Genomic DNA, 18,913 nt, shown 5'->3' on the forward strand with positions numbered 1-18,913 from the left:
GCAAGCTTCTCTCTGTGCAAATTAATATGTAATTTGAAATGGATTTTATGCGTTTGATCTAATCTCTGCTTCGAATAAAGATAAACGTTTGCGAGCGGTATAATGGATACTAATTGGTACCAATTAAGTAATTATGAAATTTTGTGTACAAAAATCCGATTAAACTTTAGGCCTTTAGGCTTTTAAAACATTTTTTTCAACAAATATTCTTCAAAGTGTGATCGCGCTGACATATTATATAAATTATAATATTCATTTTAGAAGTTTCTTGCAAAGGATCGGCTAGGATAACATAAATATTATAAATCATTTATACCAGAAATTGCATTAATCGTATTTCTCCTTCACTTTTGCTATGACCAATGAATAGTAAAGGTTTTATAAAAAGATAAATATATTAAATGCAGAATGTTGTACCATAGTAAGTAAGCAAGCGAAGTAAATATAGCTATCTCCATAAATACCATAAAGATTACAATCTAAGTATTTGTACATATTATGTGTATTTATTAATCTATATTCTATATCTATGTAGAAATTGTAAGTTTGATAATTGTTACGGTCGCATATACATGCGTACACATTTCTAATATATACATATTATATGGGCTAACATTAGTATATATATAATGTAGTATATATTAGAAAATAATGACAATAAATATATATAACGAAAATTCATAAAGCAGTTTATTATTTTTACATTCGATCAATACACAGTATAATTTATGATAAATTCCATCAAATATATATATGTATACATATGTATGAATATATACATATTACTTTACGTTCATAGCTGGTTATAAGCGAAAAATTTGCTATCCTAAAAAAATCTTGTCTAATCCGAAGATATAAAATAAGAGATAAAAATAAATATAAATAATGCATTTTATAAGAAATGAACAATTAACTTCTGAACAGAATTTTGAAATAACGTTAATCTTCTTTATAAAAAAAGTCGCAAATGTTGCAAAAAAATCTATTTTTGTATATTAAAATTTAATTATTTCTGAAACTTGACAATTTTTTTATGCATAAATAAAGTCAGAAATTTAGGAACGACACGGATGATAAATTATGTAATTAGAAATTTGACATTTCTGTAAATTAAATTAAAAAATTTCTTTACTTTAGCCGACAAATTAATAATGTATAGAAATCTTTTAATAAATAATAAAAATAGTTTTTTATATAACTTTTTACATATATATTACGATTATTTATATTTTAACTTTCATGCTATTTCTTAATATTAAATATTCCCTTCCTCTTTTATAAATATAGACATCTCTCTCTCCAATGGAACGCAACCGTAGGCATTACAATTTATATTTGATTACAATTATTACATCATGATTTTAAACTTAAATAAGCGACGCGGCAAATTTCGAATTACGGCCCTATATATATCTTCTTTTTAGCTAAAGTTCTTGCACAGTTCACCCTTTCTCTTTTTCTTTCCAACGTAGAAAGAGAAAGAAGAAAGATAAAGTTCAGCTAAAAAGAACAGGCCATTATAGATACGGTGTTGATGACGCAGCTACTCCCATCTGTGCGACGACGACGCGTCCATTCAATCCAATAGTTTTACCGACCGCACGGTAAACTCGAATCAACTCGGATCGCCATTGGTCGCTGTCCCATCCGCGTGTTCCCACTTTGCCCATATAAGATCGGCCCTAAGGGCCGCTTCCGCTCATTCGCTAGTGTTCGCTAGTGTTCGCTAGTGCTCCGTATACCAGTCGCCTGATCAGCTGATGACGTAACATACGACGAGCGTTTACGCGTGCGGGACGAAAATTGCGTGCGTCTGTTGTGCTCGGTGTTGGGTGCACGTTCGCGGTGTGTGGTCGCGAGCGGCGACGTAGGAGAGAGTGTAGGAGAGTCGAGTGAGGTGGTTCCCCGTCGTCAGATCGTCACTCGTCGGTCGCGAGCGCCCGTTCCCCTCACACGCGTACTGCTCCGTCATACGCGCGTACGCGTCGCACGCACGTTCGCGACTCGCGTCCGTACGTGCCGCGTACTTTTGTCGCTCTCCATCGTTCTCTGGAAGGCGTACGCATCGCGAGTAGCAGCGCTCGATCCGCTAATTCTGTCCTCGCTGAGCGGGGTTGTGCGGAAATCGTGAAACACAAAGAGTGAGAGAGAAGGAGATAGAAAGAGGTAGAGTGAGAGTGTGAGAAAGAGGTAGAGAGAGAGAGAGAGAGAGAGAGAAGGTGAGACGAGAAAGTGGATCTGATCGTGTCAGGATGAGCGTCGACGCGTACGGTCCTAGCAGCCAGACCCTCACGTTCCTCGACACCGAGGAAACGGATTTGATCGGCGCGGATACTCAGGGCAGCGAGTTCGACTTCACCGACTTCACCTTGCCGTCGCCGAGTCAGACCCAGGCCTCGCAACACGACGTCACCCAGACGCAGTCCAGTCAACCCGTTCAGGTTGGTTTTACATTCGCGCGCGCGCTCATCTCTCATCGCTTTCCCGGCGAAAGTTGTCGCCAGTTCTCGCGGCGCGACGACCTCCCGGAGTTCGCCTCGGCCACGCGGCCTAACCTCTAACTGCGCTCCGCCCCGTCCCGTCCCGTATCTTTCTGACCCCGCGTCCTTTCCCCCCTCCCACCCTTATCTCGATAGCGGAGTCCTCCGTTTGAAACTTCCGGCGGGCGTGACCTTGCTCGCCCGCTGGAGAAACGCGGGACGACACCACCCCCGTCTCCCTCGCGCCCAGCTGCGAGTGGCGAGGTTAGGTGCGGTCGCTCTTTTCAACATTCCGTGATGTTACGCAAGTCGCTTCCGTGGCTTCAAATGTAGCACGGATGACAGAATTCGAGCGGACGCTTAGCACTGAGGCGAGATAAGAGAAACGTGACGATGTATTTAACCCTGATAAGCTAATTTCTCCGACTTAAAATAAAGCCGTGATGAAGAAAGCATATCTTGCTCCATATAGATAAAGAGAGAGACGCGTTACAGTGTTTCTTTTACAGAAGGGGTTAGACTTTTTCTTATTTTATTCTGCAGAAGTTCTTTCACTCGCATGTATTAAATAAACATTTTGTTTTTAACATCTGCTTTATAAACTTTGCACTTTCTTTGGCTGTATTTCGTAAATCACATAATGTATCACTTTATCTTTGTTATTCACCGAATGTTAAACTGGAATAAAATTATGGATTAATGGATCTTGCTCCAATTTTAATTTATTATGAAATATTTTCTAATGCTCCTGTATCACATTGTCGTTTAGGTTAATGGAACAAATGGTAGCTCGTCATTAGATTTGAAAATTTCTGGAGCAGCCCAGAGTCTTGCTGAATTGCAATTTGAAGAGGAGGAGGAGGAAGCGTACTATAACCGTGATTTACCCGACCATGCATGTAAATACTGCGGTATCCATGAAGCATCCTGTGTGGTTATGTGCAACGTCTGCCGGAAATGGTTCTGCAATGGACGCGGCAATACATCAGGGTCTCACATTATCAATCATCTGGTCCGTGCTAAACACAAGGAAGTTACTTTACACAGGTGGTCTATTATGTTGATACAAAAGATATTATAAAGACGCATTAAGCCTATTCTACATAAGATGCAGAATGTAGGTCGCAGGTCAAAATGTATTTCAGATTGTAATAGGTTGCAGACTGCAATACGTAGGACGCAAGACGCAGGACGTTGAAGTTCACCTAACTTTCTGCGTCCTGCGTTCTGCGTTCTACAATCATATCATAATTAAAATACGTTAGGTTAGTTTCTAGTTTTGCAATCTGCGACCCGTATTCTTTAAAGAGATGCATAGAAAATACTTAAAGTACTTAGAATATATTCTTTATTCTGTTTCAATTATGAATTTTGTAATTTGTCATAACTGCATGTCATTTTTTAGTTATAAAATTATTGACTTGTTACAGAGATGGACCTCTTGGGGAGACTGTTTTGGAATGTTATTCCTGTGCTACAAGAAATGTTTTTGTATTGGGCTTTATTCCTGCTAAAGCTGATTCCGTAGTTGTATTGCTATGCCGCCAGCCATGTGCGGCCCAGACTTCTTTGAAAGATATGAATTGGTAAGAATGAATTATCTCTATTTTAAGAAAACAAGATCTATATTTGTGTGGATATATATATATATATAGATTTAAAATATTATATATATATTACATACAAATATATTTCAATTACTCTTTGGATATATTCAGGGATCAAGAACAATGGAAGCCTTTGATCGAAGATCGCAGCTTTTTATCTTGGTTAGTAAAGTTCCCGTCTGAACAAGAACAGTTGAGAGCTAGACAAATCTCTGCGCAACAGATTAATAAATTAGAGGAATTATGGCGGGACAATGTTGATGCTACTTTCCAAGATTTAGAAAAACCTGGAGTGGACGAGGAACCGCAGCAGGTTCTATTACGTTACGAGGATGGATATCAGTATCAAAATATTTTTGGACCACTTGTGAAATTGGAAGCCGATTACGATAAACGTTTGAAAGAATCTCAAACTCAAGAGAATATTGAAGTACGATGGGACGTAGGATTGAACAAGAAGACTATCGCGTACTTTATGCTGGCCAAAACGGATGGAGATATGAAATTGATGCATGGAGATGAACTGAGACTTCGTTACCTGGGAGAACTTCACAAGCCTTGGTCTGGCATTGGGCACGTAATTAAAATTCCTGACAATTACGGGGAGGAAGTTGGAATTGAACTGAAAAATAATTCTGGAGCACCGACGGAATGTATTAGCAACTTTGTCGTTGACTTTATTTGGAAGAGCACGAGTTTTGATCGGTAAGATATCGACAAAAATTGCAATATATCGATATTTTTTATATAATTACATATTTTATAAATATTTTTATTTTATTATAGAATGCAATCCGCGTTACGGAAATTTGCTGTGGATGATACATCTGTATCAGCTTACATATATCACAGATTATTAGGACATGAAGTAGAAGAGGTCCTGTTTCGTTGTCATCTCCCTAAACATTTTAGTGCACCGAATCTACCTGACTTAAATAGATCACAAGTGTATGCTGTGAAACACGCGATACAACGACCTTTATCTCTCATTCAAGGACCACCTGGAACAGGTAAAACCGTGACAAGCGCTACTATTGTATATCAATTGGTGAAACAGAATGGCGGCCCGGTTCTCGTATGCGCTCCTTCAAATACCGCCGTTGATCAATTGACTGAGAAAATACATAAATCAAATTTGAAAGTCGTACGATTGTGTGCCAAATCGCGAGAGGCCATTGATTCACCAGTGAGTTTCCTCGCATTGCATAATCAAATAAAAAATATGGAGACAAACACCGAGTTGCAGAAATTACAACAACTGAAAGACGAAACGGGCGAATTGTCGAGCGTGGACGAGAAGCGCTATAGACTCTTGAAGAAAGCGGCGGAGAAAGAGCTTCTCGAAGCGGCCGATGTAATTTGTTGCACCTGTGTCGGCGCTGGTGATCCGAGATTGCACAGATTAAAATTCCATTCCATACTTATCGACGAAAGCATGCAGGCTACTGAGCCAGAGTGTATGGTACCAGTTGTTCTAGGAGCGAAGCAATTAATCCTCGTTGGAGATCATTGCCAATTAGGTCCGGTGGTGATGTGCAAGAAAGCCGCTAGAGCCGGTTTATCTCAGTCTCTGTTTGAAAGATTGGTAGTGTTAGGAATTAGGCCATTCCGCTTAGAAGTACAATATCGTATGCATCCTGATCTTTCGCGATTTCCGTCTAATTTCTTCTACGAAGGTTCTCTGCAGAATGGCGTTTGTGCTGATGAAAGGAAGTTGTTGAAAATTGACTTTCCCTGGCCTGCACCAGACAAACCGATGTTTTTCTACGTAACACAAGGTCAAGAAGAGATAGCTGGAAGTGGGACATCTTACTTAAATCGTACTGAAGCTTCCAACGTGGAAAAGATAACGACGCGATTCTTACGTTGCGGTGTGAAACCAGAGCAGATTGGAGTGATAACCCCTTACGAAGGTCAACGGGCCTATCTCGTACAATATATGCAGTACCAAGGTTCTCTACACTCGAAATTATATCAAGAGATTGAAGTGGCGAGTGTGGACGCTTTTCAGGGACGAGAAAAGGACATTATAATAATGTCCTGTGTACGATCCAACGAACATCAGGGCATTGGATTCTTGAACGATCCCAGAAGATTGAACGTGGCATTGACTCGGGCAAAATATGGCATCATCATCGTAGGAAATCCCAAAGTGCTTTCGAAGCAACCGCTCTGGAACCACTTGCTTAGTTTTTACAAGGAGCAAAAGGTGCTGGTCGAAGGACCATTGAACAATTTGAAGGAGTCCATGATACAATTCGCTAAGCCAAAGAAGCTCGTGAACGCAGCCAATCCAGGCTCGCACTTTATGTCCACGTCGATGTACGATGCGCGCGAAGCCCTGATCCCCGGATCAGTGTACGATCGTTCTGGCACTCAAGTGAATGGCACGCAGAATCACAATCCGTACTATCAAAGAAACGTGCCGCTCGACATTTTCAGTCGTACTCATGATACCATCAGCTACATCAGTCCGGAACGGGCACAAGCAGCGATGAACAACATGCCCGTACCGGTTGGTATGTTCATGAACATGGCACACGTGCCGCCGCGTTTCTACAATCAGCATCAGCAAGCATTACAAGCACGCCAGAATCAAAGAAATCGACGCGGTGTCACTGCTTCAGCGAGGAATAAATCAGGTCCGCGTATGGGTAAATTGAGTCAAACCGAGCAAAACACACAACCGTACAGTCAACCGGGTCTGCCACTGACACAAGGTACAACTCAGGGCATGTCCCAGCCTGGTTTCAGTCTCTCACAACCTGGTCTCAGTCAAGCAGAACTTTCTCAGGACTCGTTCGCGGTCGGTGAATTCCAATCACAGATGGACGGCCTGTTATCGCAGGACTCGACTTACCAAGGCGACCGAAGTGGCTTTTATCAGTCGGGCCAGTCGCAAGCCGGAGGACAGTTCTCACAGCCCTACTGAGCCGAGACCTACCTACGGCTGAGCAACGCAATTGCCATGCCATGAAGGCTCGTTCGACCAATTCTTCTTCGACCAACAACCACAAATCACTAACTGCGTAAAACGGTACGACGGCTCGACGATCGAGTACGATATTATGCAGCATATGCTCATGTCCTCGACGTGAGATAAAGGGGAGTGAAAGGAGAACGAAGGTTCCGTAAGCTAATTCGCCGTTGGAGGATTCCACCGTGGACGCGGAAACACGCAAGGCTTATGTATTTACTGACTAGTAACAAGTGCAACGACAACAGAGAAGAACATCCGTGCAGGCTGGAGAACGACAAACGACTTACTGTCAATCACCGTGACAAGCGCTTACTGTGGAAGAACAGTTTTATTGCGAGGATCGAATGATGTTATAACTAATAAAAATAGGAATGATGACACAAGGAAAAAAAACGGGATAAAGAATGGAAGTGTATTACTTCACAATTTGACTGAATTTGACAGTGTCAACGTCACGTCACGCTCGGGTGAATCTACGACGAGGGAATTCGTGAATGATCTTTTTAAGTAATCTTTAAACTATAGAAGATCAAATCGCATCAAAATGTCACACGTTTCTTCCACCATCGTCAAGGATTCGACATTCGAACTAAATGGAAAAAGCACAGAAGAAATTAAAAAGACATACACTTTGAATTCCTTTGTATCTACCATTACCTTGAACTGAGGAGTAGGTATACATGACCATACATACTTGTTACTCGAATGCGTGAGCGCACGTCACACATATTGAGAGTCGATATCGATTTCTCCGGCGGACTTTTGTCTATGGGAGTCGCCAATGTTGCATCATCGTCAGACAGTATGAAGCCAATGTTTCAACATTATCACGGAGATGGTACATCCTTTCTCAGAGGACTGGCACATTCGCCAGTCGTGAGAAATTCATCGGTGGTTTTGATCATGTTGATTAGTTTTTTCCTTATTTTATATCTATTGCTTATTTTACCGCAGGGGTCAACAGAGCGCACGATTGAAAAGATTGCTTTCTTTTGGTGGATCCTTAACGGATGGGCTAGTGGTCAGCGTGACCGAGAAACAGTATAGACGCACTGCTTACCAAAATATATTCTTTCTTTCGTGTATCGTGTTACATGTTGTTCTTTAACCTTTTCGCAACGGCAAATGATAAATATTCGCGGTGGGACAAAACGTTACTCTAATTTAAGAGTACTGTTTTCGACGTTTCGAAATTGAAATATATAATTTCATCACGTTGAATATATTTACATATTGTACAAATATAATCATGAATCGACGAGTAAGGAATTACTGAAATTTATTTAGGGATTTGACGACTCATCGAATTTTCTCTGTCTACATGGGAAAACATTTCCCAGCGAACTATGACGATGGCTTCTCGTAGCGAAGGGGTTAAATGCAAGAACGATAATTAATAAATTTAGGAAAAGCTCTTGATTTGTATTTCTTGGATATGGCACCTGCCATATTGCAAAAATCCTACATGACTATACATTATTGTGTGTTTCAGACATTACCATTATCCGTAATGGTACAAGTAACTCGTCACCATTCGAAATATTTCACTTATAAGTATGTATAGAATGTTCTATACAATTTTATTCGGATCACTTTTATGTTGCTCCCGAATCCCTGCCTCCAATTCTATAGTCTGTCTGTACTGGCTTCTGGCGGTAATATAAATTCATTATATTGCAATAGATTAAGTAATAATGTAACATGCATTATACAACACTAAATTGTTTTATTTCTTTTGTCCGACCAACAGCGCACCGCTAATATTATAGCAGATTATAATACTGAAATTTATTGTGAAATCTTATGGAAAAATAAATTTGGTTTGAAAGCAACGTGCTGTCGCTTTCTTTCTCGTATCCTATAAACTATTGCTTTATATATAAATAATAAGTACGTATGAATATATATGTATAAATATTTCATTTTCTTGGTAAGAGAATTAATCGAAGATTTTAATATATCATCCCTGTAATTTTAAAGTTTATGCAGTAACGATATCTATGTTATTTGTATTAATATTGTAGATTATTAAAATATGAAATCGTTTGTACATTTTGTACCAAATGAAGATTATTCTCTTCTTTTGAGGTATATCTAATTTATATTTTATAATTAATAACAGCTTTGAAATCTTTCAAAAGAAGAGTATGAAAAATAGAATGGAAAACAAGTTATAGCGTTCTGTTAAATATTTTGCATACACATATTTGAAATTATAATAAATAAGACTTAAGATAGATTAAAAAAGTTTATTGTGTAATTCCTTGTCTTGTTCTTAATTATAATATAAAATACTTAATTTAAAGAATATACTCTATACTTTATATATTCCTTTAAATCTTAAGATTATTTGAAATTCCAGTTTAAAAAAAAGTTCAGATTAAATTAAATTTTAAAATTATTTTAACATTGCGTTGCGATATACAGGAACGTAGATTTCTTAATTTTTTAAATATACGATGTTTATATTCACTATTTAATATGCAATGTACAATTATGCGTCAATGAACAATTAATTATTTATATTTTTAACACTAGAACATTTGTAAAAAAGAATTCTGAAGAAACGAAGTTTATTTGTGTATAAAAAGAACAAATAAATATTGATTTGTTTTCCGAAATTCTTAAGATTCAATTCCCGGAAATTTCTTGAGATCTTTAACCGCTTAGAATCTTAATTGATGCATTTATTTTTTTAAATTGGCTTACAATTTTTTTATGAAAAATTTGTGAGTCAAAAAACTTAATTGATTTTTAATCAATTACAGAATATTTCAATATACTCTTCTAAAACTTGAAAGAGGATTTACAAGTATAAAAAAAAAGTAAAATGAACAATAATAAACATACAATGAACATAATAATTAGATCGATTTTAGAAGAAAGATATAACATTAAGATATTTTAGAGGGAAGATATAACATTAAATAGAGAAAAGAGAGAAATAAGATAAGAAATCGATCAGACATATTTTCAATATTTCTTAAAAAGGCTCTTCACCACAGCTATCGGTGAATGACGTCACATAAATTGCTATTTCATTATGCTTGTTGTGCTTCGAGAGAAATGTGCTTCGTTGAGTTGCTATCGGGCACGAAAAGCTGCTGATGTTGACAGAAAAAATTGTAGCATAATCAGAATCAAAGAAAAAATGATCAAAGTATTTCATGCGTTTATTATATTACATAATGTAATAAATATTAATTTATTATAATATCAAGTGATATTTATACTTCAGTCTTGTAATTTAATAAGATAAATTATTAATTGTAAGTTTGATATGAGAAGCTGCACGATCAAAAAGAGATTATTATTTTTATCATTTTCTTTCGTTTTTTATAAGAAATTCAACAATATATTCTTTATTATAATATACATATAATTTATTATTATTACTATCTGTTAGAATTTTTGCTTTATCGCACATATTATATGCAAGCATTCCCAACGTAACCATCGTAAACCCTTACGTGAATTGAATTACAGTTTTCTAGTATTCACTAGTATTCCTACAATACAATATTAATAGTAATAATAATAATAATAGTAGATAATAATACAGTATAAATAAAAATATAGTAATAACATATAATTAATAATAATAGATAATAATGATTAACAATAACAATAATAATAATGGTAATAAAACAATATTTTGTAGAGTTTCTACAAAAATTATTATATAAAAACTCTACATTTCTTCCTCTACACTATGCACGCTATTATATCTGTACTTCGTGCCAGATACAACATACAACACACTGCCGGCAGTTCCCCCTTGTGGTCGAGTCATCAAACACGCGAATTGAGGGATCGTCCATTTCTCCGAAGATTTGAAAATTTAAACGTCTAACGAGATTTGTTGGTGCGACGATTTGTGTTGGTAGTCACGGGCACGGGTGTGCGTGGTGTGTATCCAGCGGAGACACTCATCGTCGCTGGGACACACGCTTTCTGGGAGAATTCGGCCGCCAGATTGAGAAATTGAGCGACGGCGATCACGATAAACAATCCTCCGATTGTGTCTCCAATAGCGTTTCGAACGCGCCGTACAATCGGTAGCACGACCCGGAGGTAGTTCTCCCGCAAATTTCCCAAGTTCACCTGAAGGCAGATTAGGGCAACATGGCTACCACGGTCAGGTATCGGTATTCCCTTCCTTGTTCCATGTTTCCACGTGACATTTGTTCTCGTTCCTGCGGTCTCACATTTTCACTTTCTTGATCTCATGTCACTCTCGTGATCCTCTCCTGTGTTGTAATTGTATTGTCGAAATCGGGAAAATATTTCGTGTCATCTGTGTACTTTATTTGTACATAGCGCGGCGGCACATTCCGTGTAGGTACACACGTGTTTACTTGAACGGGTAGTTTCTAAAGGAATGTGCGTGTTCTCGACGAGGATATTTATGCGAGTGTACCACCCGACGTTTTGATCGCCGCGTAGTTTCTTTGTAAATAAATTTCTGTAAGAAACAGACACTGTAGATAGTACTTATCTGTAATTTCTGCAAATCGTAAAAGGGTGCTTTCCATTTGATGACACAAATCGATATAAGTATCGTTCTATCTTTGTCATTCTCTGAATGTCAAGAAAAATAGAACGACATTGTGTCATCAAATGGAAAGTACCCAAGAGCTAGCGAGAAAATGTTCGTCGTGGGGGTTCATCCCCTTTCCGGTCTCTTTTAAAACTTTCACGTTTCATGTATTTCAATACGTAGAAATCAAATTCGCTCGAAAAAAATTATCACTTTCGTTTTATGCCCGTTTCTATCAATGTAAATTAATTTTCTCGATTTAACTTACTGTTAATCTTTTTCTAATCCTAAAAATTAGAAAAAGAAGTAAGGAACTGAACTAAGATTAAAGTTAATTTTATATTGATGAAATCTGGTATTAGTGGTTTTTTTTTACATAAAATATTGGTTTACAAACATTTGGTGCTTTATAAAAAAAATAAGTTTACACAAACACACGTTGTATACATTGATTAAAAAAAATCTTTTATAAATAAAAATACATTTATAATAAAGAATATACCAGACGGGAGGCAAATCCTTTTCGAGCAGATTCTTTTTTTATGCTTTTAAGATGCATAAAATACATCAGTTTTAAAAAAATTGGAAAGGAAATATATTTAGATTGAACATTTATCAAAAGTTATTTTTAATCTTTATTGTATGATGCAGGAGTCTTTAAATTTTACAAATTCTAAAATCTATGTATATTTGTGATTGTACAAATTGATAGTATTTGTAATATTCTTTAAAAGATTTTATGTATATTAAAATTAAAATAAATTGTAGTTATTAACTTTTATATTTATTTATATGCGTGTTCTGAAGAGAAACTTAGAATTTAAATCGTATTTTTTTTTATCCAAAATTATTTCAAATGTTTATCATAACAATTTTTAAGTTTTTCTCCAGAAATTGTATATATCTATAGTGTACTAGTTATATTTGTAACATTCTTTAGAAAATTTAAAATATATGTATATGATTAGAATAAATTTTGATAATTATTAACTTTTACATTTATTTATATGTGTATGTCCTCTAGATCTAACATCCCATAATATATAATACTATTTCCTATATATATGTTTTAGGTCTGTCTCTAATATTTTCTAACAAATTACTAACATCTTTCATTTTGCTAATTTATATTAAAAATATAAAATATTACATGCAGTAAAACATGCATGAAATAATATTAGCGTATATTTTAATTCTATCTTTGATATTCTGTAATAAATTACTAACATCCTACATTTTGCATATTATAATCAAAGGTAATATAAAATAATATGTATTACATGTGCTTATATGCCCATAAAGCTTATGCATAAATTAACATATTATTATATTTCTGAGAATTCGTACAATTTATGTCTTCTTAAGTAATTTATTAATTAATAAATTCCTACACAATGGTATTACAAAAAGATTTGCAATACTGTTTTTCTTTCAGGAGATTGTGACACAACAAGCAAATTGTATGTTATGTATTGTCAAAAATTCTGAAAGAGAGAGAGAGAGAGAGAGAGAGAGAGAGAGAGAGAGAGAGAGAGAGAACAGTGACAGAACAAGAGAAATAAATGGAATAAAGACATATTAAATCTCAAATGACGAAAATGTTTGGAAATTAAGCTTCGGAAGCATCTTGAACAGGCAAAGTTGTATATGTAATATTATTATAAGTAATACAATGTTTTGAGACTAGAGAATTTAATAGTAATCTATTAAACATAAGTACAGGCCGTTTCGTTTGCCTTATACATGCATTTTTCTTTTATGCAATGCTGTTATATTTGTGTGAAATTATTATTCGTTAAGTACAGTTATTAATTTACATTACAATTTGTTTTTACAGCTCTGTATATTTCACATGCATACATATTTATAAATTCCATAACAAGAGATAGACAGAGTGAATTATAGTATCTTATTATTTCTATAAATTTCTAATTGTTATACAGTTTTGTCTCTTACATTACAGCTGATTATATTTATCTATTGTGTTAAATTTTAGATTTAACATAGTAAGGTCGCAAAAAGTACAACGTAATATCTTGCAAAACTACATTAAAAAAATAAAATATACATATTCAAAAGAAAGAAAAAATAAGAAGCTTGAAGCTTTTATAAGTGTACATGTGTACATTCATTTGATGAATACCAATTATTGCAAGATACGTTTAATAATAATAATAACATTGTGTGCTTTATTGATTGCCTTATTGATTACAAATATTTATGAGTGCTATTAAGTACAATATATTGATACATTAAGAATTAAACAAATAAACAATCCACACAAAAAGGAGGTCTAATATCTTGTATATTATTTGACTATGTATCATACTGTATATCCATCACAAATGATGGTACAAATAATGGGAGGACACCAAACAAGTGGACAATGTCCACCAGCACAAAGTCACACTCTGCATATTAATGGTGTAAATGCATTGCATCAATCTGATTTCCCACAATATGGTCCGAATATCTCTGGACACAACAGGCATCGTACGATACAGGTATATGTTAAATCTTTTAGATTTAATTTAAATTATACATATTATGTATTATATGTTCTAGTGTATAATTAAATTATATGTATTAGTATCGTTTATTGCAATCCTTCCTTTGATAAAGGAAGGATTGCAATATGCAGTATAATAGAAAAACAGTTATTGATGTAAATGTAGCAAATAAGAATTTATTTACTAGTTACATAAAAATGTAATTATCTATATCATTTAGAGAAAGAAATTAAATTTACATATATGGTAATATATTCAAACATTTTTGAATAAATTTTATTTAAATTTGTGAATTTTATCGTAATATGCGTTAATATTAAATATCGTTATACAATATGACAAAATTTGTTTTCATTTATAAATGTATCTTGTGTTATATTCATATAATATCTCTTTGTTGGAATATACAAATAATATTCTTACAGACCGGATCTCCACTGGATTTATTACAATTAATAGGTGTCGATGTACCATCATTACGACGTATAGAGTACATACAATCAAACAATAATTCATCTTCTATAAATTGGGAAAGACGCATAAATACATCCAACAATTCATCAATTATACCATTCTCAAATTATAATTTCAAGCCTACAAATACTAATTCGACAAAGAAACCAAGCTGGAATAACAGAAATAGCAGACGGTGTTCATATAGGAATTTCTCAAAATACGAGGCATATAATAGCGATAGTGGGTTTAGTTCTCGTTCACCAACTCCAAATAAACATTACATTGACAATAGTTTAACAGAGTCTTCAGATGAACGAGATTCTACGAGTTCAGTAAGAGGACAGTGGCTAAAGTAATTATACATACTTTCAAAATTATCTGTCTGCTCGATTTTCAAACATATTGTTTTTTTCTTTCAAATAAAATCTATATTAAGTACATATCACAAAAGAGAAAATAAAATAGAAGGAAAAAGAGTAAGTGAAATTTGGCAAATGAAATAGAAAGAACAATAAAAACAAATTAATAGCAAGATTAGAAAAGAGGATAAGAAAGTGTAATATTTTTGTAATTTCAAGAGAAATATTAAATATAGAAGAACGATACACAATACACGTGTGCAAATATATATACATACATATATATTTACATATGTACATATGTAACTAAATCATTAATCATTAATTAAAATTAAATTTTTAGCAAAAAGCATCATAAAGTTTATCCGGATAATAGAGCATATAATAATACAGTAGATGGCTTAATTTCAAGTGCCTCTGCACATCAGTTTTATCCACCTCAACGGGCCAACAGTGGTTACGGTACTTCAACTCCAAGATCACATGTACAAAATTATCAGAACAGAAGAAGATATTTATCAGGCAAACATTTTTTTCTATCTAATAACATATAGTAATAAACTAGGATCTTAAAATTGTAAAATGCATACGCTAGAAAATAATTTACTTCAAATTAACTAGAATTCGTTTCTAGGCAAGAACGAAAATGCATCTTCACAAAGATTTCCGCGAAATCGTAAATATTCTGAAGTATCGAATTATGATATGTTTCCCGGATGTATTGCAGCCCCTGATAGGTTTCTTGCTAGATCTCATTTAGTACAAGTAACTTCTGTACCAAGCAATCTTGTTACTGGATCATCATGGGATGATCTATCCGAACAAATTTGGCGTAAATTTATTGCGCACCAACAAACCGAAACTACTTATAGAAAGAAAATGATGCTATGGAAATATCTTAACACATACATGAAGGTAAAATATAAGAAAGAGAAAGAGATAAATAAGACTTGAACTCCTATACTGTAACTCTCAATAATAATGTTGTTGTTACATTTTTATTGCATCTTTTTTATCATCTCTAAAACTTATACAATGTAACGACACCGACACTAGTGTTAAGAGATACTGAATAGGGGCCTTAATATAGTAAAATAAAGTATTACCAAGATATCTTTAAAATAAAAACAAGATATCTTTAAAATTTCAAAATTAATATTTACTATTTACATGTTTACAATTTACTTACATGTGTATTAAAAAATAATGCTTTTAGACTTTATATCCAAACTGTAGTGTATTTGTGGTTGGTTCAACAATGAATGGGTTTGGTTCAAATGATAGCGATGTTGATGTGTGTCTTTTAATGAAACACACAGAACTGGATGTGAGATGTATAGCTATAGAACATTTATTAGAAGTGCTAAAGCACCTTAAACAAAGTAGTATGTAATAATTTATAAATATATAACCCAGTAAACATCAATTAACAGTAACATAATATCAATGTTATAATTTCCCACTCAACAATAAAAGCGCAATATGATACATGAAATATCATTTATATTATTGAGTGGGAAATTATAACATTGATGTTATATTATTGTTAATTGGTGTTTACTGAATAAGTTCGTAAAAGTTTAACGTATTTATTTTCAGTAGTTTAATGATAAATAACTCATCTTTTGTGTCCAGATTTCGTCGAACAACTCGAAATTATACATGCAAAAGTACCTATTATCACATTCTTTGATGTAGTACGAAAATTTAAAATCGATATGAATTTTAACAATTCTGTTGGTGTCAAAAACACACATCTACTATATTGTTATTCCAAACGTAAGTTCGATAAACAACTTTTGTACTTGCAAAATAAATATGTATTTGTATATTGAAACAAATTTTTTAATCATTATTTGTATAAATATTTTTTACAGTTGATTGGAGAGTAAAACCATTAGCGCTTGTTGTTAAACTTTGGGCTCAATGGCATAATATTAATAATCCAAAATGTAGGACACTGTCCAGTTACTCTTTAGTCCTTATGGTTATACATTTCTTACAATGTATGCATGCTACAATTTTTCTTACTGTAGCCCGATCTATTCCTAATTGAAATAGAATGTAGGTGTTGTTTTTATAGGTGGTACCAATCCTCCTGTTCTTCCGTGCTTGCATTCAATGTTTGCAAACAAATTTAAGTCTGACGCAGATATTTATAATATCAATATTCATGAGGATTTGAACATTCCATCGTCCAATCATTTACCTGAGAACCATCAGTCTTTAGGGGAATTATTGTTTGAATTTTTCAAATATTATGTTGAATTTGAGTAAGTAATTTCGAACACAAATGGTATGTAGTATTACAATATAATGACAGTGACGATATTTAATTTGTATTATTAGCTTCAGCCAATACGCGATATCCGTACGTTTAGCAAGTAAAATACCAAAAGAGGAATGCCGTATGGTACAATCATCTAAAAATGATCCTTATCAATGGAAATATCTGTGTATTGAAGGTAATAGAATGTTTTTCACATAAAAGTGATTGAAAGTATTACTTTTCATTACACTCATCTACTATTGCAATATTATAGAGCCATTTGACTTGACTAACACAGCTAGATCAGTCTACGATCCGGATATATTCTCTAAAATTATATTCATATTAAATATCACATATACAAGACTGAAGCGAAGATATAGTTTAAACGATGTGTTTGGCGAGATACATCTAATGATGATTGGTACTGATTGGGGACTAACGATAAGTGACGAAGAATGATAAGATCGTCTCGTGTGACGTGTTTACCTTGTGATACTGAGCCTTATTTTTAAATAATTTATACTCTTTGCAAGGTACAAATGTGTCCTCCGTTTAAAATCCTATTTTTCTTTTTTGGAGGATTAAAATCACAAGTACATTATCAGGATGTTACATATATAGTTAATAATACGTATGTAATTTATTACTAACTATACATGTAACACTCCGAAAGAAATGTTGCGCTATCTGCATTTATTAACATGCAAAAAAGTATTTCATTCTGATATAAAAGATTAGATACACAGATATATTATTCTTATTCAAACTTTAACATTGCGATGTGTGCAATAAAGTTTATTATTTATATTAAAATCAATTAGGCTTGTTTAGATTTAAAGATTTCTCTAAATCTTTAATGAGATAATTGTAACGCATTATATGAAAAACTTATACAAAATAATTTACTGCAAGATATTATTTTAATATCAGATGTTCATTTTTGATGGCATGATTAGCAATCTGTAACTTGAGACATTTTTGATTAACAATATGTTGATTCTGTTTTATAACTATTTTTTAAAGTTATAGACGAAATTTCAATATTCTTCACTATCCTTTAATAGTATCTTCATCTTTATATATTTAATTAGTGATTGTGATGCGTGAAAGTTCACTATTTGCTAAATACTTTTATGATAGAAATTATGTTAACGATAATTACGATAGCCGACAAGATTTCGCATATATTGATATTAGAGATAAAATTTGAGCATGAGGTAAAGAATAGTTATTGATAGTATCCAATGTTTTTATTGGAAAAATCATATTGATTTCTTTACACTAATAATTATTATACTGTAATCGTGTAACTATTTAATTATTTAATTGCGAAGGATTATCTAATTAAAGATTTGGAGAGATCTAAACAAGCCTAACTGATTGTAACTTTAATATAAGTCAAAAACTTTAGTGCATATATCGCAATATTAAAGTTTAGAGAAAAATGATATTCGTACATTCGATCTTTAATATCAAAATTGAATATTTTTTGCATAATCAATTTTTTATAGATAATTAAATAGTTACACGATTACAGCATAATAATTACTAAGTACTGGTTGTATTGAAATTATTTAATACAATTTTCTCCAATGTATATTACTCACTATCTCACACGCAATAAGTTTTTCATTTAATATCAATGAATATAAAATATAAAATGCTTTACATGCGGCTATCGTAGTTACTGTTAACATGAGCTTATGTCG

General features: G+C 33.7%; 2 protein-coding genes across 2 annotated transcripts; both read left to right on the forward strand.

Annotated features, from left to right (window-relative positions):
• Positions 1-1,503: 1,503 nt before the first annotated feature.
• On the forward strand, positions 1,504-8,899 carry Upf1 (Upf1 RNA helicase). Its single transcript, XM_018521697.1, has 5 exons — positions 1,504-2,441; positions 3,250-3,527; positions 3,911-4,066; positions 4,199-4,792; positions 4,874-8,899. The coding sequence occupies exons 1-5, from the start codon at positions 2,253-2,255 to the stop codon at positions 7,017-7,019; spliced, it is 3,363 nt and encodes a 1,120-aa protein (XP_018377199.1). The 5' UTR covers positions 1,504-2,252; the 3' UTR covers positions 7,020-8,899.
• Positions 8,900-13,773: 4,874 nt separating this feature from the next.
• Positions 13,774-17,933, forward strand: LOC108770091 (poly(A) RNA polymerase gld-2 homolog A). The gene is made up of 10 exons (XM_018521393.1): positions 13,774-14,111; positions 14,543-14,925; positions 15,276-15,454; positions 15,567-15,847; positions 16,149-16,317; positions 16,568-16,711; positions 16,810-16,938; positions 17,016-17,205; positions 17,282-17,397; positions 17,476-17,933. Exons 1-10 carry the CDS (start codon positions 13,926-13,928, stop codon positions 17,661-17,663), a joined length of 1,965 nt encoding a protein of 654 aa, XP_018376895.1. The 5' UTR covers positions 13,774-13,925; the 3' UTR covers positions 17,664-17,933.
• The last annotated feature ends 980 nt before the right edge of the window (positions 17,934-18,913 follow it).

This window comes from Trachymyrmex cornetzi, unplaced genomic scaffold (assembly GCF_001594075.2).
Source record: "Trachymyrmex cornetzi isolate Tcor2-1 unplaced genomic scaffold, Tcor1.1 scaffold99, whole genome shotgun sequence".
Taxonomy (NCBI): Eukaryota; Metazoa; Arthropoda; class Insecta; order Hymenoptera; family Formicidae; genus Trachymyrmex; species Trachymyrmex cornetzi.